The sequence below is a fragment of the Phyllostomus discolor genome, chromosome 4, assembly GCF_004126475.2.
Source record: "Phyllostomus discolor isolate MPI-MPIP mPhyDis1 chromosome 4, mPhyDis1.pri.v3, whole genome shotgun sequence".
NCBI classification, from domain to species: domain Eukaryota; kingdom Metazoa; phylum Chordata; class Mammalia; order Chiroptera; family Phyllostomidae; genus Phyllostomus; species Phyllostomus discolor.
In genome coordinates this window covers 44,833,031-44,859,598 of record NC_040906.2, presented here as the reverse complement: position 1 = coordinate 44,859,598, position 26,568 = coordinate 44,833,031, and the positions used below count along the sequence as shown (strand labels likewise).

The 26,568-nt window shown below is 36.4% G+C and overlaps 1 protein-coding gene across 5 annotated transcripts in view; it reads right to left on the bottom strand.

Moving 5' to 3' along the window:
- The window catches only part of ZNF385B (zinc finger protein 385B), a 364,705-nt gene that overhangs the window by 157,052 nt on the left and 181,085 nt on the right, over nt 1–26,568 (bottom strand). Inside the window, exon 1 of one of the 5 annotated variants that reach the window (XM_036023231.1) lies at nt 19,439–21,810. The exons of the other annotated variants lie outside the window; for them this stretch is intronic. Coding sequence (XP_035879124.1) covers nt 19,439–19,448 — 10 coding nt within the window. The 5' untranslated portion in view covers nt 19,449–21,810. Of the gene's footprint in view, nt 1–19,438; nt 21,811–26,568 lie in introns of those variants that run through there. 5 annotated transcript variants of the gene reach the window in all.

Here is a 26,568-nt window from a genome sequence, read left to right as displayed (position 1 = left end):
AATTGGGCCAACTTCAGATGGATGATAAAGCATGCTGGTTTTTATCTCCTAGTTATTTGCTCAGAAATTCAAACTATGTAGAGCTATGATTCATGGAACTCTCCCTCACAGGGGAAAATACACTCCCAAGTTGTATTCCAGGGAGGAACACATCAACCCACACATGTAAATCACATTTTAAATGACTTAAGTATTAGTGTCTCCAGATTCTAAATATGGGCTGAACTCATAATTCAGCTTCTCTCTAGCCTTCATGACAATGTACTTTAAAAATATTTTCATGTACACATACAATTCACTAGTTCTGAAAACTGCATCACTGACAAATCAGTGATAACCTTAATTTTAGATTTCTACACAGAAAAAAAATACATTGTTCAGAGAGAAAAAAAAAACCCTTTTAAATTAACTGACATCATGCTTAATCACCCATTTCAAAAATTTGGAAAGTAAAATGCTACTATTATTAATAACTCTGCTCAAATAAAAATCAAAATTGTGAATGGGAACATTTCCAATTTGTCAACTTAATCTTTAGGCTTGTACATTTCAGCTGGGTCTTGAGGTTCCCTGAGGGAAGGCTAAGTGAGTTACAGGCGTTTTACCGTGTCATCGCCAGGATAACACTTAATTCTCACTTTGTATTTGCAGTGCCACACTACACTGGGTAGAAACCCCACCTTTAACGGATAGTTCCATTGTAGTCACCATCATATCACTTCCCAGCCTATCTATTAATAGCAGACCAATTAGAGCTTGGTGAGCTTCTGACAGTTTTGTGACTGTGTCTGAAACCTGCAATTTTAACTAATTATAGAAATTCTAGGCAGGAAGTCCTCTCTGAAAGGATGATCAGCCTCATCCTTTTCTTTTAAAACTGTAAAACCACCCCAAACCAAGAGTTCTCTCTTCTATTTTAACTTGAAGAGAAGAAGGGATGTTAGTTAGCATGAAGGATCACTCACTATGTAATTGGAGTCAGAGAAGGTCCATTTCATGTGTGATCTCATTTAATCAATAGTAGGAATCATTATCTCCATTTCACAGAGGGGAAGCTGAGGGAAAACTCAGTAAGTAGATCCAGGACCTGGAGTACACATTGGAGCTGGGATCTCACCAAGAGTCTGACTCCAAAACGATTTCGTCTGTTCCCTCTCCCAGCAGTGGGCTGCAGCCGGCCACACCGGCTCACAAGAGTTGCCAGGGCTCAGCTCTTCCCAACTTCACCTTCTGTAACATCATGTCAATAGGCTGAAATCAGCCATGGAGGAGTATTTATACTGTGCAGGTGGGCAAGCATTACAAATCAGGGCTTCTTCAGAGGGTCATTTACCAGCACACCACTGCCTATGTATAACATTTGTATTTAATCTCTCACAAATGTCATGACTGGATGTTTCTGATGGTCAATCCTTTTTCATTTTCAAAAACAAATAATGACAAGAGTACAGGTATAAAATCCCTCAGTGTGTGTTCTGCACATTTACTCCCTGGGAACTTTGCCTACCATTAAGAAAAACTTCAGAGTCATCTAAGAGTAGTTGCGATAATATAATGACCCCTATGTCCACATCAACTGATTTTAATAACTATTAACATATGCCAACCTTATTTCACTTGTACTCCCCAAACTTTTTTCTTCCAAGATAGATTATTTTAAACAAATATCAGAAATTAGTTCATTTTATTTGTAAGTACTGTACATCATTTTGAGTCTCTCAGAGATAAAACCATTTTAAAACATAATATGATTATCATACTTTAAAATTATCAGTACTTTCTTAATATCATCTAATATTCTGTTCATAGTCAACTTTTCCCACTTGCCTCAAAGCTCTCTGTTACAAAGTTGCTTTGTTCAAATAAAGAAATGAAGTCCACATATTACATTTGGATAAAATATATCTTAGATATTAATTTATCTTAATACATTAATTTTTATAGTCTCCCTACCTATTTTCCTCTTGCCATTTGTTTATAGAAGAAATTGAGTCATTTGTGCTATAGAATATCTTACATTGTGGATTTTGCTGATTGGACTCCATGGTATCACATAACAAGTTTCCTTTTCTTCTTTATTTCTTGAAAATTGATAGTTAGACATAGAGGTTTGGACAGATTCATGTTCTACTTTTTGAACAGCATATTTCATGGGTGGGATTGTGCATCTGCTACTGCATCACATTACAAGGTATATAGCATGTATCGTCACTATTTTTGTAATTAGGGGGCTTAGGTGTTTCCAGTCTAATGCACCTCCTAAAAGATCCCACGTCAGCCTGTCACCGATCAGTTCCAGATGCATTGGCGATCGTTTCCCGGATTCACATTCCAGCAGGGCTGCAGGACAGTGCAGGCTGAGCCCGTTCATTCCTTCTGCATTTATTAGCCGGGACATCTTTATAAAGCAGATATTTTTCTTATCAACTCTTTCGTTAACACAAATTACAGTTTTTCAGGAAAGGCAGAATAAATGTTTAATTCTTTACCTTTATCAACCAATTATTAGAATGACTTTATGCCCCCATATCCTTCAAAAGTGGTCAAAGAGGTTTTTGGGTTTTACTTTTTCCTGTCATTTTGCAATCACATATTTTAATATACTTCACACGTTTCAGTAATTCTTTCAAATTGGTTCATGTATCTTTCTGACACAACCCCAGTGATTTTTGATACCTTTCTTGCTTTCCAGTATATTTCATGCTCTTGTACATTTTCCGCCCCACTTCTAGAAGCAGACATTTTTCTGAAGATCCTGGTTTCTTGCTGTGGAAAGTGGGTCTTCCTACCACTTAAACGCATTTTCTCTCACCCAGGAGAGATTCTCAGCCAGAACACTCCGAGCACTCTCAGAATACAGATGGGGTACAAAGGACTGCCGACCAGCTTCTGCAATTTTATGTAGTAGAGCAAAAGCTGCCATCTTATCACAGAATCTATCAGGTTAAATGTTCATAATATAATCTTTATTGTAACCTAACTCATTATTGATTACCATAAGCATATGAATGACTGACCATCGATAAGACTATACTGTATACATGCTCTATATATTATTAGAGGATCCAGATTTGGGGGGACGTGAAATCTAAACAATTGGGAGGAATCTCTCCTTTAGAAACTGAAATCACTTACACATACAAAGTTAGACAAGAAAGTGAAAATTTGTTCAGGGTGAGAAAAAAATCACGGCAAATTACAAATGTAGAGAAAGCTTAAAAATACAATAGAAATCAGAGAATATAAAAAGTAACATATTTTTATTAATTTACTCCTACATTTTTGGTTGCTTTCTCTTTGGTCACTTTTCATATGATAATGATATTGTGATATCGTTCCATAGAAAGATCAGAAAAATAATTCACTCTTTTCTCTAGTATGTATGGTTGACCAGACTGCCCCTTAGTTTTTGCAAGCTGGAGTGCTTAAAAACTTGTGACTTTACACACAAACATACTCTTACCTGTAGGATTACTATGGTTTGTATCTTACTGGGGAACTTTGGTAAATTCTATTTTAAGCAATTCCCATTTTAAAAGGGAAAAATGTATGATGCTTTTATAAGTCTACACACAAGTATATTACCTAGTATAGTTCTGATAGGCAAGAACTTGTGACTAGGGATTAAACAGAACTAAACCATCTGGTTACAAGTTTACATGTCTGGTGACTGAACAAAATTTTACACAGATTAACTTCTGATTTTGTATATTTCAACTGTTATTTCTCCTCTGCTGCCTATATACTTCTAGGGTTGGGTACTGTAGGACACTTTCATAACACAGCATAGCCTATGGCCGTGCTTGGGGGGTCAGCTAAGTATGTGAAAGGATTCAGAAGCCTTTCCCTCCCTGGATGCCTGGCAAGAGCTTATTTACACACAGAAGCGATTGCAGATTCCATATAGAGCCCACTAAACCCACAGTACATATATCCCCAAACTTTTGTTCTCTATGCCCAAAGCTACCTCCAATCCCATTCAAAGTGAGGAAAAGGGAGATGGAAGAAAAGTTGGACTAGAAGGAAACAGTGGTTTTTACTAATTGCAGTTAAAATAACTTACTTTAGCAAATATTACAAAAACATACCCCCACCCGAACACACTGGTCAGGCCCTCCAGAGCCTTGGAAGGGCCCACACAGGTGAGGGGTCCTTTAGATTAAGCTTCACTGGGTTCACAGTAAGTCTCCGTCACAAGAGGAAATCATGACTTGCCCGCTCAGTTTTTTTGTTTCCCACTTTAACCTTTCTGTCAGGAATGGGTGCCCAGTCCTGGAACATGCATGTACCATTTGGCTCTGGGCCCACCTGCAGGTGACTCCAGTGCACACAGACGGAAGTCCGTGCTTCCCACGCCCATCCCCTGTCCTTCACCAGACCCTGCTCCGGAACGCAGGAGCATCCTGATTTCACAGTCTCAAAAGCAATCCCTACAGGTAACGAACGAGTAACAGTATCACACATAATTTTTCTCCTATCCAAACTCCTCACTGGTGGAATCAATAGTTTATATGAATCCATAGTTTACAAGAAGCCATGGATTAAATATACAGGACATCTATATAAATATATTCAGTCACTCTTGGCAGAAGCCGAGATTACAAATGAAAACTTAAAAAAGTCGCAGCAAATATTTCTAGCTAGTATTTTGGTTTGTATTGTAACATACTCACTAGCAAGAATAAGAACAACATACTATTTGTTATAGGGTGCTATGTCCTGTCAAGCCTGGGAGGTGCACGCAAACATTTCAGGGAAATTTCCAGAGCTATTATTAGACATAACACAGACTTTCCTACCTAGTTTCAGACTGGACATCTCTGGAAGGGGCCCCAGCAATTACAGCAGCCGGCATGCTAGGCATCCCGATGGGCAGCCAGCCCTGGGCCCAGCAGCAGCAACAGGGTTTTATGGGAGGAATTTTTATTTTTATTTTTCAGATACTTCAAAAGAAGCACAAGGTCATTCCCAATGCCAGAACTTCTAGCTAAGCCATAACTTTTCCTTGTGTATCAACAGTACTGAGAGAAAATAAAATAAAATACAAAACAAAACAACAACCCCCCCCCCAAAAAAAAAAACCTGTTACTATGAAAGTAAGTCTTTAAAATTAGCAGCTCTGGATATCCAGAGTGCACTGCTAAAACACCACCAGCATCACCACCCACAATCACAGGTAATACTCATTTTGCACTTAGTATTCATCAGGCACTGAGCTAAGTGCCTTATATTAAACTTTGTAGTACCGAGAGTTTACATGCAAGGAGGACAAGAGAGTAAAAAAACAACAAAGTGGACCAGTTTACAACCTGTAAGTGGAGTGGGGACTAGGATTTGACCTCAGGCAGTCAAATTCCATTGATAATTTGTTATCTCCTGCTCTACACTGCCTTGCAGTGCTAGTATGTTTGAAAAAAAGACTACTCTTGATCCTGAACTTGGAGTAGTAATAAGACATTTATATATTTACTAGTACAAGGAAAAAATTTGTTTTAATTAATTAATTTTTTGAGAGAGGGGATGGGAGGCAGAAAGAGGGAGAATAACATTGATCTGCAAGAGGAACATTGATCGGTTGCCTTCCATACACGCCCCTACTGGGGACTGAACCTCCAATTCAGGCATGTGCCTGACCGGGAATCAACCAAGGACCTTTCAGTTTGCGGGATGATGGCCAGCTGAGTCATACCAGCCAGGGCCAGGGAAAAATATTTATGCTTTCCCTCTCAATTTCTAAACAGATCTTGCATGTTATGATGACACTGAATTTTGCATATAGTTAGTAATGTAACATTTAGATTTTTAGCATTTAAAATCAATAGTTTCTGCATACTCAAAATTAAATTAACATTGGAAAATAAATTCTTAAATCAATTATATTTTAAAAAGGTAAAGCTATATCAAGCTGATAAGAATAGGAAAAAATTCAATGTTAGCTGTTTTTTACAAACATTCTGATTATAGGGAGACACCTATTCTAAAGACAGAAAGAACTGTAGGAAATCTTGAACCCGACACAGCTAAGTTTGTTCTTGGTAGCACTAGTGGTGTGGCAGATCTGAAACTACTTTGTGTGCACCGTAGGACTGAGGAAATATGTAAATACAGGGTAGAACAAATGTAGGTTTACATTTGTTCATATGGAAAGTAATACAATAATTAATAAATAATAATACAAGAATAAACTCTGTTTCACATACTTAAAACTGTAAACCTACTTTTGCTTTACCCTGTATATTGACTGTTATTGTAAATTATGAGAATTCTAACTTGAGAGAACAGACACCCAAATATGCAATGGGGGAAGGAGAGAATGATGCTGGAATGAAGTCAATGGTAGCAGCACAGAGATACTCTACTATATGGCTCTAACCATACTGGACACACATAGGTACACGTATATGTATACGTAGGGGTGAGTATGTGTATTTTTCATTATTCACTAAAAAGGCCTAGAAACAATGACACTCTGGTAGCACCAAGCAAACCTAGTGTCTGGATCTGGGCTTTAGAGTAAGGCCTCCTGGGACAGGAAATCAGGAGTTAAGCCTGAAGTACCTAGATGTGCCATAGAGAACGTGCACACACTGATGAGGACACATCAGAGGGAAAAAGACACCAGCTATGCAAGGTTTTCACCAGTCACATCTGGTACAGTTTGAACATCAAGTAGATAATGAGAAGAAGAGATTATAACAATGTCGAATTGGAAAGTGTATTCATAAATGTATAGTGATACTAAAAGTTTTTTTAAGGGGAGAGGGAAGAGAAGGAAAATTAAAGCAAATCAACTAATAAACGTAAAAGCGATGCTAAAAATAGAAAACCATAATTTTACAACCACATAATAATAACCTATTCAGGTATAATCATCAATGAATACTAAAACCACCAGGTAAAAGTCAGGGGACTGGAAAATCACAGTCTCAAAGCATCACTGTCCTATTCATATGCAGATTATATTTGAATTTAAGAGGGAAACATTTGCTTTACAGTAGAAAAATCATGCAGACATTTACCTCTTCCTTAACATAACCAATTCTGGGACACATGCATAACCTGTTTCCCGAGAAGGACACTGGGAAGGACACAGCACTGCCTCTGTAGACACCCTGCTTGAAATGCTTCATCTGAGTCTAATCATGAGGAAACAGCCCAACGAATCCAAAACGAAGGACATTTTGAAAAACAACTGCACTGAACTTTTAAAAAATATCAACATTATGGAGAACAGCAATACTATTTTTTAAAAAGCTGGAAACTGGTTAAATTTAAAGGAAACTAAACAGACATAACAACTAACAGAATGTAGTTAATCCCAACTTCAATCCCAGTTTGAAAACAATAAGAAAGTGACTACAAATGATATTATTGGGACAGTGGGGATATATGAGTGCCACACATGTTATATACCAGCACTCTTGTTGACACGGGTCTCTCTCGGTACTCCCTGGTACGCTGCAGAGGATATTCCAGCTCTTAGAACATCCATGCTGGAGTATTTAGGGGTGAAGTGTCTTGGTTTCTGCAATAATTCTCAAGTGCTACAGCATGAGTATATATGCATGCAGGAATATTAATGATATATAAATGAATGTAAATATGTGAAAAAACAAATTCATATTTTATGTACTTTAGGGAGTAAGAGAGCTAATGCAAATGTGGAAAAAATAATATTTATTAAAGTTAATAAATATGGGTGTATATGGGTGTTCCTCGAGTTATTTCTGCAATTTGATGTGGGTTGAAATTGATCAGAGTAAAACACAAACTGCAGTTGCAGATAGGTGGTTCAATTGGGAAATAATGATCTGAAAACTAATAACTGGGGAGAATATATTGCTATGAAGATGGTGTAAGTCTGGATGATCACTTCTGTGGAAGAGCTTAGGGCAAGCATTGAATTAACCAAGTAAACTCAGGATGTCCTATTTGATACTGTAATGGGTACACTGAGAAAAAAATAGAACTAGAAAAAATTTAAAATAACATTTTAATGTTAGCTTGCCTCAAATTTAAGTTTTTACATTTTATTTGTGAACAAAACGATATGATGACCACCACTTTAGGTCAAACTCATGGATTTTTTTGTACAAATTCTCTAATTTCTAGTTTAAAAATTATAAATGCATTTTATCCCTCAAAAGATATATTTTTCTCTTACCTTTTATTATAGCTCTATTAAACATGAACTTTCTGAAATCCTCTTTGAAACTTGTAAGTTGAGAGGTCCATATCACGTAGCAGGGCAATGATTTCCATAATGTGACTACCTTATGAAAAAGTGATTCTTTTTATTTATTATATTTTATTTGCCTCTTTAGAACTCTGAAGGTTTTCTCTTGTGTTTGGTCCCACTCATATGCTACACAATTTTATAGCCTCCAGTGACATTCCTTTGTTTTTGTAGGCTAAAAAATGATATCCTACTCTTTTTAATCAGTCTGGCTATTGCCAATTCCATGTCACTTCTTTCCCAAGCAGTTAGTTTTTTTTGGAAGCAAAACAAACGAAAAAGTACATACTCCTCTAAATCTCTTTACATAGCCTAAGGTACACTTATAGTTTCATTTCTGAGACCCTGATGATGTCTGCCAGTTGTTTATTTTTTTAATGAAAGATAGCTTTTGCTTGCAACTGTACCTTAGCTTGTAATTTCAAGGGACAAATTGTGGGGCCCTTGACCTGTGCCCCACCTTTGAAAAGAACCGTGAAGATGGGCCTTGAGCAACTGCATTTACACACCCATGTGCATTTCCTTCTCTGTGGAGAAGATGAAAAGTTTTCGTGTGATTATTAAAGGGATAAAACCCTTGGAGGCTTAACTACCACACTGGGTCTAATGGGTTCCCTCTGTTCTGACCCATTGCCCTCGAGTCCTGGCAGCATCTTCCCCTGAGTGCTGCACCGTTTTCTGGCCAGCTCTCCGGCCTACGTCTCCCCGTCCTGTATTCCATCCTCCACAACTCTGCCAAGGTGATTTTTTAAAAACATAAACCAGACATCATATCCAATTCTGAATTTTATTACATACTTTACAGTATGTTGAACACAAGAGGTATTCAACAAATAGCTACTGAATAAATGAATGGATAAATGAACTCCTACTGGTAGTCTGAGCCCAGGAACCAAAAATAAGCCCCCCTGACTTGCTGCCTGTGACACCCTAAGACCTTTGAGCCCATGGATCTGACACTGTAACAAAATAGACTCCAACATATTAAATTAAAATCATAATCTTCAAGTATGTTACAAAAATATGCTCCTTGGTTCAATGTCACAAACAAATTACAATTAGGTTATGTGGCACTGAAGTTTGTTTAGAATGGCCAAGAATGCCTTCTGCTGTGGAGGAGATCTCAAAGAGCTACTACATAAATGAATATACCATTTAACATACTATTTCATATTTAATCACAGATATGAGCAAAGAGGTAATCTGGATCTAGAAGCAGGGAACTTTTAGGGATTAAAATTTTATACAAATTTTTTTTCCTGGTTATCAGTATGAGATGTCACAGCTTTGACTTGGTGACAGACAAAGACTGCCTGCCCTCCAGGTCAGGCTGACATAAAATCATCTTGAGTCCAGCGGTGCAGACTCCCCATATCACATTTAATTCACCTGCGACCAGAACGGCTGTGAACTCCTGTAGTCTATAACATGCCCCGGAGAAAACTGACTACACACTCAAAGTACTTCTCTGTGAATTTTCTAGAAGACTAAAGAAAAAGAGTGAGAGGTTTTACTTGTAAAGACTGTGTATATGTAATATGTTTGGAAGAAGAAGGCATGTTTGAAGAATGAAAAGGAACATTTGTTGATGGACAATTTTTTCTTGATAAATAGGGTTTAATTATATATTCAGGGGCAATCACAAAAAATGGGTTTATATGAGAGGTGACATACATCTTCAAGATAAGGAATATCTGAAGACAAATGAAGGTAACAGATATTGCCAAATGCTGAAAGGATGGCATGATATTTTCTTGCTTGAGGTTGGTGCATAGGCTGGGGGGTTTTATTGTTGGGAGAGAAATCCAGTAACAAGCTGTCATTTGAGAGTGGCACTGTGCCTTTTTCAGTCATTTGGCTATATTGGTAACTCACATTTATTCCATACACAGTGGGTAATTCATTGTCTTTATCAGAAGTAGAAGAAAAGCAAATTGATAAAGTAGAGAGGTGAGAAACCAAAACACAAAAGTCTTTAGTGGTTACCTATATATAACATTATAAATTTTCTTTGAATCAATGTGGCATAACACAAGACTTATTTGAATGATGGCTATACCATTCTCCACGACACTATACGACTAAGAGGCATTAAATCCACTAGACAATGATACAGCCATACTCTGATACAGGTGGGAAGTGATTAAGGCAAAAGAGCAGCATAATAATCTTGAGAATCAAAAAGGCAAACATTTGGAAACAATGCCTATTGCTTCACCTTTGCCACTGGTATTACTCAAGGATGAAACACAAAGACATACATTAACTAAATGCATAATACAGAAGCAACACATAGACTAATTTAAATAATTCTTACTTTATTATCTTTGGAATGCATGTTTTGTCCCAAGACTTTTTACCATTTGAGGAAAGCCTGATAAAAGAATAAAATAATACAGGTTGTTTGCAGTTAGGAAACTAACATGGAATAAAATTATTATTATTATTGAAATACAACTGATATACAACATTATATCAGTTTTAAGTATGCATTTCATATTTGTAGAGAAAATCTATTTTTAAATAATATGTAAGTTACATTTTAAAACAATACATCCAATAATTATTTTCAGGTGAAGGATCTCTAAATATAAAGTAATGTGGTTAATGGTTAACCTGGAAACACTGGGAAAATATTTGTTGTACTTTAGATTAATATTTGTACACATTGCTTTACATTTAGAGATATTTTACCTAAAAATGTGTCTGCAGGATTAGAAAATTACATTGAGCACATTATTTTAAAATATAAGCTAACACACAGTATAAATATAAATTTATACTCCTTTCCAGCCTCATAGACACGCTATATTACATAGTACATAAATCATTCAACCTCTTTCACCACAAATACATAAATAAATACAAAAACAAAATCCTAACAAGACAGTCCCTGAGACTAAGAATTTTTTTAATGAGACCTCCAAATGTGATTTACAAATTGATAAAGAAGGATGAGACTGTTGCTCTGTAGAAGTCTCCTACATCTATCTCTGAGGGCTAAACCATCAGCATGGTACCATGTGTATGGGCTGGTGTTCAAGTAGGTGCTAAGGTGTGAACTCCATCACTGTGAATATATTTTTAAACCTAAAAAGGATTGTCCTCCTTCTGGAATATTATTAATACTAGCTTCCCTTTCCTTTACCAGGAATAACAGAAAGAAAGAAAGGAAGAAAGAAAGGAAGGAAGGAAAGAGAGAGAAAGAGAGAGGGGGGGAGGGAGGGAGGGAAGGAAAGAAAAAAGGAAAGGAAAGGAAAGGAAAGGAAAGGAAAGGAAAAGAAAGGAAAGGAAAGGAAAGGAAAGGAAAGGAAAGGAAGACAAAGAGAGTCAGGAAAAAATGAAAAATATATTCCATAGGAGTATTTCTTTCTATTATTTCGAAAAATAGGTACAGCCTCACTGGGCATGCCAAAATTGAGCTGCCAGGAAAATGTTCAAGTCTTAGATTAAAAATAGGCTTGCTGAGTTTCCTTTTCACCATGCTAGAGGATGAGCTAACATAACCGAGGTAAAGTATTGCAAGGTGCAGATTTGCAAAAATGACAAGGGCTGTGGCCTCGTAAATAGTGATGGAGCCCATGGTTATAACTGTTATGATACATAAACAATGCGACCACTGTTAGGACAATGTTTTCATGATTATGTGGTTTCATTACTCTAACAGTGTTAATGAGTATTTTTCCAGAGTACAGATCTACACTATCAGTATAATGTATGTGTTCAATGGTCTATAAAACCATAACTTCTACTGAGCCCCCTAATTCAGAGTCATGTGGTTTATCCCCAAACAGTGTTACCACTGTGCTTGGAACTGTTTCATGTGTGTTTCAAAGAGCTGAACAGTTTGTGCCAGTGGATTCTGGGAAACGTTCTTTTACAAGTGAGTACTTACAGGATTCCTGTTAAATAAAAGCACACACTGCGAACAGTGAGTCTTTAAACTGCTCGGCTGAGCAGCCAGGAAATTGGGCATTATGGTTATTACCTCAAATCTCATAGTCACCCTCATCCAAAACAATGGAATCATTTGCTAGTCCCATAGCTCTTGACATCCTGCCAGTTATTTGCATATCTGTTTCCCAACTAGATGAACAGTATCCTGAACATGAAGATATTTTATTAATTTCTCAATTGCTACACATACTAGTATATAGTAGATGTTCAGAAATCACTTTAGGAATAAATGAATGATACTACACCTAACACCAAACCCCACATATTTATTTGGTAACCTTAACAGTTCAGAATTCAGCAAGGCACCAGAACAAGTGCCTCTCCATCCCCCATAAGATTAAAGAGTCTTAAGACAGTTTCTGAGGCCTCTAAGACTTAGTTTAGGAAAAAGTTGAGTCATAAGCTCTGTAAGGGTAGAAGCCTTTCCAACATTGCTCACCTTGATGTCCTTGGCCTTCTGAGCAAATGGATGTTTACTGAGCACAATGTATGCTCAATAAAAATGTGCTGACCAAATGACTACAGCATCTTCTACATTCATAGAGGAATGAAAATAGCTGAATTCAGAACTAGGAGCCAGAGTTGCCGTATATATGGACAGTTGACCATGTCAGCTGATGTCACAGAACACCAGCAGACCATTAAAAAGCACGGTCAAAATGCAAAAGCACAACAAGTTGGGGTCCTTTCTTTTGTGAGCAAACAGGTCTCACTCTCTTACCAGACCATGTGCACTACCCCTGCACAACACAACAATTAGCACTTGCATTAGGGATCCCGAGTTAAAATAAAATTTTAAAACCAATCAATGTCTAGAATAATAAAGACAACACATAGGACTACAATGCACTGAAGGGATGCTTCCATCAATTATTGTTCAAATTAAATATTGGGTGAGGAACATGTTTGGAAATGAGTTCAGTGGACTATGTATGCTGGTTTCTCTCTGCTCCCAAAGCCTTTCTCTACTCTTTGCCTAGCTGTGTGGGAAGCAGAGAGAAGCTGGAGTATTTCATTCAGCCTCCCTCCTTGCCAGCAATCTGGCAGTGGCATCTTCCTGTGACAGCAGCTCCTAGTTAGTAGTCTCCTTTTTGGCTTCCAGTTTCAGCTCCTATCAAACTTGGACTGCTCCAATCCCTCCCCTTCTCCTTTGAGAATACGGGAGCCTACAGTTGGTCAGTAAGAACCTTGACATCTACTGTTGACTCCCCTAAACCCTACCACACCTCTGCAAACAGGTCCATTGTTAAATTCTTTTTGAAAATCCCCCCTGATTATGTTTTCTTTGCTCAATCAGAACTGTTTGATCGATATACCATAGAATATACTCACGTCTTTCTTACTTTGTATAGACTTAGAACCAATATATCAGACAGAAGTCACTTATCAAACCAAGCTATCTCTATTTCCTCCAACCACATGAAAGCAGTATGACAGGCTCAAGAGAGGGGTTGACATGGAAAATACAAGGATTATATATATATATATATATATATATATATATAATCTTTGTCTTGTCACTTCTGGATATACACACATACACACATCCAGCAGTTCAAGTGTTTTCTTGTTTCAGGAACACCTCAACTAGTGAACAAGTCCAGGCTGCCCAGTGCCTTCCTCACCTCTGCCAAGGCCACTTTAATCTTTCCAAATAGATGAAAAATAATCGGTAGTGCTCCTCCAAATTATTTTTAAATATTTCCACAGAAAGAAACAGAGAAATGTATGTGAATGAAAGGAGGCAAAAAGAGTTTCAACAGAGAAAGATCATGGATCTGGCTCCACTAATTTTCTAGTAGTCAACAGAGGAATAACTTGGATTTGGTGACTTAGATTACTATTAATCCCTTATAAATATCATTTACATTATTTATAAATATTATTAAGGGATGGAGCAGGGGGCATTACATGCCCTTCCAGCACAGGTGGGCAGGAGCCAATCACCTGGGCCAGGGCTCTTGCCCACCCTGCCTGGAAGAGAGAGTAGCTTAGGGAATGAATAGAAAGAAGTACTGGATTGAGTTTTAGTTCCAGCTTTCCTAGGTGAGACATCCTGGTTAAATCACTTTGGCTGTCTTAAATGAAATAAATAAGGATGACGAAAAAATACCATTTATTCCTCATGATTCTGTGGTTCCAACTACATGAAGATTATTTTAACCTCTTAGTGATGGCACTTTTAGATGTCAAATTTGAGGAAATTATTTCACTTCTCAGTCCTCAAAGGGGCTAATCTTATAAATCTCAACAATTCTGCTAAAACATATGTCTCCTACTATTCTGAAAACTCTGATTTTTCCACTGGAATGGCAGTAAGTGGACTTGAGACAATTCCACGTGAAGTAAAGAACACCCTTTGTGCACCAGAGCTTCCATGGTGTCAGTCATTTAGCATATAAGTATTCTTAATCCAACTCCACAGGTTAATGGTGTTTTAAAGTCAAAGCTTGTTCCAAAATCCTCTTGGAGTATGATTTTTAAAGCATATGGAAACAGAATCTGAGCCAATATATTTTATTACAAATGAGGCTCTTTGATTTCTCGTATGCTTTTGAAATATTATGTTTGTCTACCTTGTGAAATTCTGTTCTCTCAGTTCCCTGGGAAAGGCAGGATGACCCTTAAAATAGTTGTATCACTGGTGCTTTCTGAATGCCACCAATTGTGGTCTATTTATGCTGGACAAATGTGTTCCCTCCCTATAGCACTTTTAACTCTACTCCTGAAACTTTTGTTTCCTATTGTTAAAGCCCAGAATTATAAAACCAAGTTCTGGAATGGAGAACTCTACTTCATAGTTTATTCATTATTAAAGGATTTTTATATTATACCAAAGTAGAAATATTGTTGTTGGGATAAAGTACCAAAAAGAAGATAAGCTGAAAAGGCAGGGAGAATACATCATGCATGTTGCGGTTGCTCGTTTATTCTATTTGGCCATATCACAATGCTTACAATGAAAGCACTGCTCCTTCTCCACTGGTTTTCTTCTATAAAGGTGAGTCTTAATCTTACAAAGAAAGAAACTAATCTGGGAATAAAATTGGGAGGTTAGAGTTTTAATGGTATGTCACAAAAGACACAAAAGCAGAACAATCACTTGAGGTAGAGAGAATGAGAGAGAAAGAGAGAGAATGAGAATGAATATGAATTATAAATGCCCCTTTCAAAGAAACAAAATCTTCCACAGAATTGTATCAATACTAAAATTCACCCAATTCCACATGAATTCTCAAGTTTTAAATACTTGCTGAGTCTCACTATTTCCTTTCAATTAATTTCTCTAGCCTATAATTCTGTGCAGGTTGGTGAATATCTGAAAGCAAATATCATCTATACAGAGAAAAGAAATGATAACATTCTAGGCAAAAGTGATGTCACAGACAGACATAAATTTCAAATAATACTGAAATCTTATTGCACTAAGGGAAGTAAATCAATGACGTTACAGCTAGTAAATCCAATATAGTATTTAAAGAAAACATATTTCAACAGAACTGCCAGAACAATTAATCATTCTATATTCAATATACTACATTAGCATTTAGACATGCTAAAAAAGCCTAATTTAGCAGAAGATTGCCTCCAAGTTTAAAAAAAGCACTTTAATTTAGATTTTATTACATTTTTAATTTATGTCACCTGGTGTGGTTACTAGTTTAAAGGAAAACTAGAAATGTTTCTCTTTAAAGATAGTACTAACATTTGTTCCAGAGATACTTTTATATTTTATAGACATTTTTATCTCAAATTTAAATATCTTTTTCTATAATAATTTTAAAAAATAGTAAATTGAAATAAAAGGTATAATGCATATAATTATAGCAACCAATTGGCATGCATTTATCACGTACTAGGTAGGCAATGTGCAGAAGGTTTCATGCATGATATTTTAATTGATTCTAATGATACTGGAATTCTACAATGTAAACATTATCATCCTCAAGCAAACTAAAGACAAGGAAACTGAACCTTAAAGAGGGTGAGTGATTTGTCGAGGATCACAGAATAAATAACAGAGGGAGGTAAAATTCAAGTCCAAATGCATCTTGTTCTCAAGTCTCTTCTCTTTATTTCCTCTTACAACTAAACAGAGTAAAAAGTACAACAAATAGCCACATTTGACTTATTAGCACATCAATACCGGTTTTACATATAAGTACTAAGTCAGGCATAAGTTACTTCATACTGAAAACACTTAGAAACAATTCTGTGAAACTCTCACTCTACAGGTTTCAAGAGTCCTTTGGGACCCGCATGTAGAGTGGTGTTTCTGAACTTTTGGGGTTTTTTTTCCATTATGGCTGCCCTGAGGGCTCCTCTGGACACTTTTTTCTTAATCATCTGCCATTAAATTTTAATACCACAGATATGCCCTATGTCTGCTTATGTATTACGTGTATATCTGTGCTTTATACATAAAAAGAGTCAAGTTTTTTTTTGCCTCCTAGAATGAATTTTGCCCTTGAGGGGCAATGAGAATACATAATCTAGAGGATGTAGCTGTTTTCTTTCCTTTGTTACTCCAAAACCTCTCAGCCCACTGGCTAGCCATTAAAACTGCATGGGATTAGGGCTTGAGACTTTTTAGCTTTTAAGTTTTTCAGTGTGATAAAATGCAAATACATAGACAATGTTGAACCATTATAAGCTATTTATATCTTAGTGTGAATAGAAGATCGAAAAGCCAGAGTGACAGGGAAAGAAAGTGAATGTGAGGGCACTTCCTACTGGAGGGGCGGAAGGAAAAGAACAGGCAGCCTCTGCAGCTGAAATGCCTGGGTCACAACTGTGCTTCTGTCCGGTCTTGTTGAACCTATTCACATGAACTCAGTCCTTTAAGACGCTAGCTGTCAATCAGGATGAACAACAAATCTTAGTCATAAGCCACCTCAGTGAACATCACCCTATTGATTAATGTGTAAATATTAGGTTTCCTGCCTGTGAAGAATTTGCTGTTTGGATCCTTTCAGACCTGTTTGCATATTCCCAACTGCTACGTGGCCAAGAACAAGTAAGTTTATGTAATGTTCCAAAGAAACTGCTCGACACCATGGCTCATTTTAACCCAGGTATGAATAGAAGACAGAGATGAATTCACAAATACTTCTTTCACATGCTCTGTAAAATATAACTTTTCATTCTCAGAGGCCAAAATGGTCTTAACCATTGAAGTAATTATAGCTCACAGCTATAATTTAGAGTTAGCTCTGGTTGACTCTAAATTCACACAGGAAAATAATTCACTCATCTTATTGGAACATGAGAGTAAATAACTTCATGAAACTCATATAGTGTCTGTAATCCTGGAAAGTATGATGAATCCAAACAAATCAACAGATGATATTTTAATAATACAACAGCAATAATTGTCTACCGTTTGCTGGCCACCCCAGCCACAGTGAAATCCTCTTAGTGACATGATGTGAAGACTCAAGTTTGCAAACTTTTAATTTCCAATCAAATGAAGAAATCTCGGGCAAATGAAAAGGCAGAGGTAATGGATATGGTATATAACATATTGAGATTTTGCTTATGAGAAGCTACTTGGTAGATGATTTCAATTAAAGGATCACTTTTTAAAGTAAATGTCCTCAAAATTGGCAATTGTCAGAATTTTCTGACTTTGAAGGCTGCGAAACATGCATTTTTGTATCAGGACCTTGACAAGTAATAAACAAAATAGTGGCTTCTGCACACAAGCACACTCCCCAGAGATCAGGACCCCTGTCCCAAATGGTCTATATCACTCATTCCCCAACAATGACCTTGAACCTTATGACTTGAAGGGAGCTCCCAAGTGAACAGACAGCCCTTGTTAAAAGTTTCCAGGGTATTTAATACATGTACATAGTGTCTACAATGTGACAAGATAATGAAAACTAAGAGGGCAGAAGTGAAATAGCAGAAATAAAGTAAAACTCTTAGGAAATCATAGAGGAAGTAACCCACTGGTTAGAAGTAGTGTTGAGGATTTGAGACCTAAACTTGGGTCTCCTAATTTCTAGACCAGTATTTTCTTTATAATAGTACATTGTTACCAAGTAGACTGATAAATAAACTTTAAGTTACAGCAAAAAGTGGCCCATAAAATACGTCATGAGTTATGAGTCTTCTCTGTGTAGATCAACTGAATATTTAAATTATTTAAACACACACAACAAAGCAAAAATATTGTTCTCTTAAACTACTAACATAGTTATGGTTATTATATCTCAGATGGGTTACCAAATATACCTAAATAGTGATTTCACGAATAACTCCAATAAAGGCTAAAATGGATCTTACATGGGAAATAATGTGTACAACTGGTGGAAGTATAGACATTGCAATAAAAGATGTTTTCACTAAATTTCTTGGAGATTTCAGATGGTTGTTTAGCCTTTAGTAACTGGGAAATTCCTCAACTCGTCATGCACTTACTGACTTATTCTATCAGGAAAAAAAGTTTGTTTTTCAAGTAAATAATCCAAGGCATAAAAGTCAGCAAGTGTTTTACAATATTAACTTAATAAGAAGCATTTTATCCATGAAACATTTAAAAGTGTTTATACAGCTTCCAGTGGAATTCTCATTCAGTCATGCCCCTCTATACAGTGAGACATCTTCCTCTATTGCATCTTCTTTGAAAGGTGTTGCCAGTTTCTATGAAGACCAGTGTATGCAAATGATGTATTTTAAAAGATCTTATATTGTGTAAGTTATAATTGTGACTATTACTAAAAATATGCAGCATACTAATATTTTACCTTTTCAATGTTCTATTATTGGAAACTAATTTTAAAACTGACAATCTGGGCATTTCCATATGTTTTAAATATTAATAAATAATCATACAGAATGAGCCCTTTAAAAGACATATAGCTTTTTAATGACATGTGGAAGTCTAACATATTTTAAACCAGAAATCATGTTAACATTTAGATCATGAAGACCCTGTTTTCTATAACAACTACTGACTAAATCCCAAAATGTTAGGTCATCCTCATGGAAAGGAAAACTTATAGTTACCCTGATCATGACTACCTCTTTACTTTACACACACAATTCCAAAATCATTTCAAGTTGCCAAAATTCAACACTTAAAATCCTAGTAGGACAAATACTACTGATTATGGCATTGCCCAGCGCTGTGTGGAATCTGTACAAATCTGGAAAATTACAGACAAAGCCAAGTTTACCTCCACATATATTTCCAAACACTCTAGAACAAATGTACCATTTGCAGGTTGTGTTACTTACCTAGAAGCATGTTTCTTAGCAATAGTCGATTCAGCCAGTCTGTAATTTCTGTACAACAAAGGTACCAAGAGTTGAGAAGTACTTTAACCTGTCACACGTTTTATGACAGGAAGAGCGGGAGCCTTCACAAACTCTTCCTTGTACACTGAGCCTGCTGGAGCGCTGGACTGGCTCCACTCCCTCACTGAGTACCTCTGCTGAAACTAACAAACAATACAGGGACTGTCAGTAGATACTGCCTCCTCAGTCTACAGAGCCAAAAAAAATTATGGAAAAGTAGGTGACTTCACTGGACTTGGAGATGTAAATTCTGAATTGATCATCATGCTGCTTCATTGAAATTCCAAGTAATGTTTTCTATTAACTGCACAAAGACAAAAATTCTTAACGTACACAAATAATTTCATAAAATCATGTTTAAAAATATAACAACCCTTTTCCTCAATATTTTTTCCTCTAACAATTTAAAACACACTTCACTCTAAACTAGCATATAAAGAGATATGGGGTATGTATTTTTATAAGGGAAGCGGATGTTCACTATTGGAACATGACTATTGGAAGAATGACAGCGATTTCAGGTTTTCTTGGGAATGGTTATGGTAAGTAGAAGCAGCTACAGCACATGTAAAAGTTTTGCCTATCACAGCCCCAGTAATTCAGCTGAAAGCAGAAGAAATTGCTAAATCTCTCTGGATAGAAATTTCAAAACAATGAGTTGTTGGTGTGAATATTTCACAGGTCTAGAGGGACTCTAAGGCTCTGTGTCACTGTTTATTGAAGAGGTTTTTTTTTTTTCATTCTTAGTGATACATGAAGTAGTGATGTGACTTATAGTAACAAAAAAACTTAGATTTGACAAAATATGATGTTACTGGGAAATAAAACAATCACTCCCAGCAGCAGCTATTTAAAAATTGATGATCAATGTGTTGATTTAAAGCAGGGTGCTTTTGTTGTTGTTCAAAGTATGGTGTGAAAACTGAGTAAAGAATCATCGGGATGCCTGCTAAAAATGCAGGTATCTGGGACTACCAGAAATTTATTGAATCAGTATCTTTGGTTCTAGAACCAAATTTAATAAGAATAGCACCACTGCAGGACTTCTAAATGTTAATTCCAATAATACGTTGTATATAGCTAAAAGAAGTGCCTATAATTCCAAATCAATTACAATAAACCTTTGTTATTGCCTAAATGATTAAAACTATACAAGGACAATTCTGTGACAGTTTATTCCCACAGGAAGTTTTAAAAACCAAAACACAAAACTGCACAAATATTCCAGTGTAGTTTTGTGAAGGCAGAGGGAAAAAAAGCCAGAGGCAATAGAGGATGCTCCTCTGACTGCATCTGACTCGGCCCAACGCAAGTAGTGCTTGCTAGGAAGGCACAAGCTCTGCAGAACAAGGACACAGAAGCATTATATCTCCAAGTCCGTGACACCAGCACCAGCCCAGCACTGACTGGGTTCCCTGCCTAGTCTCCCAGTGGCATGAAGAATTTGGAAGAGGTGATACCAGAAAGCCAAGATACGATGGACTGACTAGAAAGTCAACCAATATCACTGAGCCTGTTTTCTCAGTAACAGAGTAGATTTCTATGGTCCACCTTACTCCTTAAATATGGTAATGCTTAAAACTCTTATAAATAAAATAGGGTGTGGTATCTTTCAAAGTTTTGTTTTAGGATAAACCTCATGAAGCCAAATGATTGATTAATCAAAGAAAAGGAGCATCTGTTACAGTTTGATTTGTGTTTCCCCAAATTTGTATGTTGAAGTCCTACCCCTAGTATCTCAGAATATGACCTTTTATGGAGATGGAGACTTTACAGAGGTAATCAAGTTAAAACAAGATCATTGTGGGTGGGCCCTAATTCAAAATGGCTGATTTCTTCATTAAAAATGAAGACGTTTGGATACAGATAAGTTAGAGAAGGAAAACAATGTGAAGACACCAGGAGAAGCTGGCCATCTACAAGTTAAGGAGAGGCCTGGAACAGATCTTTTCTGATATTCTGCAAAGGAACTGACCCCACCAATACCTTGATCTCAGACATCTAGCTTCCAGAATGGTGGTACTCTGTTATGGTGGCCCTAGCAAACTGCTACAGCATCTCTACCAGGTGCTTGACATTGAGCATAGTCTAACTTCATACAAGAGTTAGAGAACTGACTGATCATCACTTACTCTTTTACTAAGAAGTTTGAATTGCAGTAGAGTACCTATTTTTGGAAGGTTTACTTAGAACTCAAATGTTGTATATTTGTACTTTCTTTATATTTTCCTTAGTCAAGTTGGTCATGCATTTGTCTATTTAAGTAGATCCTCCCCACCTCTCAACAAAAAGTCTTTTGCTTTTGGTTTTGTCATACTGCTCTTACTTTTTCTTGTGTTTTCTACTCTATTAAGACCATGTCTTTACTAACATCTGCTTCCTTACTTCTTTTAATTAATTTTGATACATTTTTTCTAGTTTTTAAGATGCACACATGGCTCATTTATTTTCAATTTTTGTTTTTTAATATTAAAACCACTGAAGAGCACAGCTTTTGATAAAAAGTTTTCCCTTCCATTAAACGTTTAGATAATCTATCACTTTAGTTTTGGTTTTCCTCTTTTCTTCTTACTTGCTAGTTGAAAAAAGCTGAGAAATAAAAATAACAATATATCTTTATTCAGTCTTTAGATTTAGTTTATTACAAATTTAAGTCATTGTTTCAACTATTTTTGAGCCATTAACTATATATAAAGACATAAGGGTACCCCTGGGGACATCAGAATTGCTTAACTTTGTAGTTTTAACTTTTCCGTTCTGTTTGGTGTATTATTAGTCAGCTTTCAATTGTCTGTATGTTTATAATTTTATGGAAAAATGACAAGCATTTGCCTACTAACACAGCGTTAGTCATTGACTTTCATTCAAGGAGAAAAATTATTTTTAAAATCTACCTCTTGAAAGCCCTGGCTGGCGTAGCTCAGTGGATTGAGCGCGGGCTGTGAACGAAAGCATCTCAGGTTTGATTCCCAGTCAGGGCACATGCCTGGGTTGCAGGCCATGGCCCCCAGCAACCACACATTGATGTTTCTCTGTCTCTCTTTCTTCCTCCCTTCCCTCTCTAAAAATAAATAAATAAAATCTTTAAAAAAAATCTACCTCTTGAAATAATCTATCATTATCATTTAAAAGCATTAACACTTAACAGCAGGAGTTAGTTATGTGTCAGGCACTCTTTGAGGTGCTTTCTCCTCAGTTCTCATAGCCATCATTGTGCAGGGGAAGGCACTGACATGAAGAAAAAATCAGCAGATTGCCCAAGGTCACAGATCTTCCAGTCCAGGGCTCCTTCCAGGCTCCCTCCTTACAAAATCCAGTAAACTGAGATGGCAGGGATTTCCTGAGAATGTAAAATATTTCTTTTTTTTTGGAATTGAAAGCATAAATCATTTGTAAGTAAAAGAAAATTTGTTTCCAAAAAGCAAGTGACCCTTTTGTTTCTCTTTCTTTTTTTCGCTTCAGGGAGATTTTAATTTTCTTTCCTTTTAGGGGAGAATGAAAGCACTTGAGAGTAAATCATTTCATTTTGAGCTATACCACTATTTAAGATTTTCCTGTCATGATAAATACTAACTTCTGGCAGCACATCTTCTGCATTAATTCAAGAATCCTCACATTTAGTGTCTAAGATACATGCAAAATTCTTTAGTAGCATTCATTTTGAAGTGCTTAGTTTTTACTTACGACTTCCTAAAGGCATTAAGTATTATTCCTTCTGGTAAAAATATGCTTAACTGAGGAAAAATTGTAGCTTGATCAGCTTTTCAATTTTCTATAAGTACAGGCCTCTGTAGGTAAAAGATAATTACCATGAACTAGGCTGCCTCTTACTTGAATAGAGTGAATATTTAGGGAATTACATGAGTTCTAAGTTTCATATCCAAAATGGACCTGGAAAAAGGAAAGAATAAAAAGAATTAAAACTGTTGTGTGAGTGAAGATAGTCATTCTATACTAAATGCTCAGTAGCACAGATATGACTGGGTCGATATTATGAAATATTATAAAATATATTTAGTAACATAGGAAAATGTTCTATATATCAAGTGGGGGAATGATGTAGAACTGACTATACAATAAAGCTCACATATGTAAAAAAAGCCTATTCTATATCTATGTGAATTTTTTATATGTACAAAACTTAATATTGCAGATTTGTAGAAAAATTTACAGTATTCCTTTCTTTATTGTTACTGTTTTTGTACTAAACTGAAAAAACTCATTTTAAAATTTGCAGTGGGAAAAATTTGGCTATTTAAAATAAAACATATAATTTACAATAACCTGAAGGTAGTAGTAGCTACTTTAGATGATCTCACTTAGAAACCCCAGGAGGTCAATGCTGAGAACTAGTCAAGTTTTCAAGTTTCTTTCTGGCCCGAATGACCCTCTGACTGGTCTGGACTAAGGTTATAGACCGGGGAAGGTATGTGGAGTCAACATTGGCAGGAGACTCACATTGATCACTGATGCAAGCACAAATGTATAGTAAGTCGTGTGAAATAAAAAAGATAAAGGGAAATTAGGACAACAGTAATTCAAAATTTATAGTGAGCTTTAGCCATCAACCCCCACAACTCCTCTGTGACTCAGTCTCCTCACCTAGTATAGAGAGGAGCATTGGGCACCTGCAGACAGGTGACTCAGAATCCAGCCTATGAACAGGCTCACATGCATGATTTCCTTTAGGACATTAAAACCTTTTAAACACTATGGTAGCATTGCCATTTTTACCCAAGTGTTTAACTTATATGAAGGAAATAATTTACATGCTGAGAAGCTAAGTCTCCCTGGAACCTTGTATAATATGGCTCTCGTTAAACTATTTGGTACTAATGTCATCAGAAAATTTCTATGACAGCATCATGGCATATAATTAACATGGTTCAGACACATCAGATCTGCAGATGATGGGACACACCAAAAGAATGATTGTGTCATCAACGATGCTATGAGACAGAGTACCTGCTCCCCTCCTACACTGGTTAGCTGGCATTCAAACAATGCAAAATACAGGTTATCTTTCTCTTTTCTTATTTTTCTTTACTATTTTAAGATTATTTTTTAAACTTTACTTTTATTGTTGACATTATTACAGATTTCTCTATTTCCACCACTTCGCCCACCTCCACACAGCCTCTGTCCCCCCTCCCCTTCCTCTGGCCATCACCACACAGTTGTCTGTATCTATGTGTCATGCATATATGTTCTCTGGCTAATCCCGTCACCTTATTTCATCCAGTCCCCCCTTCCACCTCCCCTCGACAGCCATCAGTCTGTTCCACATATCCATGCCTCTGTTCCTGTTTTGTTCATCAGTTTATTTTGTTTATTAGATTCCACATATAAGTGAGATCATAGGGTATTTATCTTTCTCTGACTTATTTCACTTAGCATAATACTCCACTGGCCCATCCATGCTGTCACAAAAGGTAAGAGTTCCCCCTTTTTTTTTTACAGCAGAGTAGTATGCCATTGTGTAAACATACCTCAGCCTTTTTATCCCCTCATGGATGGGCACTTGGGCTATTTCCAGATCTTGGCTATTTTAAGAAATATGCTTAGCTGTGCCAAGTTTTTCAACAGAGTTGAATTAGAAATACTATCATACTTTCTTTCTTTTAAAAAAAATTTCTACCTGACTAATAGGCATCCACTCTACCTTGTTTATTTTTATGCACAACGAGCTTGTATTCTCAGATGGAGCTTCCTTGTGCAGGAAAATGCTCTGTGACTATTTATCCTGAGTGAGTGATTGGTAGCTGGGAGAAGTGTGCTTTTTCTACTTTGCCTCCGGCACATATCAATATTTGGAGGGAGATGGATGAGACCATAACACTTTGGACAAGTTGGACAATTTTGTAGTGAGAAAATATGCAGTAAACAAAAATGTTTAGGTACATCTAACTGTGGGAGATGAAACCCAAAGGGATTTTAAGATTTGCTCTCCATTAACATAAAATCTAAAAAAAAAATCCCATGATGAAAGTTACCAACTGGCTTTGTTTTCTTTCAAGAGCTGGTTACAGTAGATATTTGAAAACAACACTGGAAGTCATTTAAAATATTATCTGAAGGTGAATTCACTGAGTCAAAACTGCTGAAATATAGTTTTACAGGCATATAGGTACAGCTAGCCTGCACCTGATCTGTATTGTAAAATTAGCCATACAAATACTTTTATTAATAATATACTTTTCCAACATAATTCACATATATAAACTCTAAACCATATTAATAAGTAGAAAAAATAAAGAATTTTGCTTTTGTCTCGGGATATGAATTTACTTGCTTTACTATGTAGTTTTAAGATTCAATCAATGAATGTTATGAAATTTTGAATACATGTCAGATAATCAGAGAATCTCAATACTTACTGTAACTCCAAAACCACCTCATTTTATTAATTAAGAGACTGAGACCCAGAGAGACAAATTACCTTGCTTATTGTCACCTAGCTGGTAGAGGGAAAGAATCATGGGAATATTTACTCATTCTCTGAATCCTTCTTGAGTCCCACTCTGTGCCAGGCAGCATTCTGAGTGATGAGGCTGCGGGAGCCCTGCTCTCATGGAGCTTACATTAGACTACTGTTTCCTGATTCTCATTAGGTAGCTCTTCTGTCTTGCTCACGTACTTCCCGCACCAAAAGGGCTCATCAATAAACTCTCGAAAAGGCTCCAATGTGTGAAAAAAATGCCTGTGGCTTTTTGTTGTGCTTTTCCACCTAGATTCACCTGCCATGGTTGTTTTCTTGAAGATGATCACATTTATCCATATTAAAAAGAAAACCCCAGACCTTTATGTGACATGTCTTTCAATAAACAACCTATAAGATCTGGGTTATGTTTTTTATTGTATCAATATAACATATTTGGGGTATAATGGCATAATACAATTGAAAATATTTCAATTTTTTTATGTCTGTGTCTCTCCAAAACTGAAAAATTCTGAGATTCAGAGATAATGACTTTCTCTTTTTTTCCCAAGTTAATATTAGGTACCTTCATTAACATTCAGTAATCATCATATTATGATTCAAGTGAATGATTTAGAGAAATAGCTATATA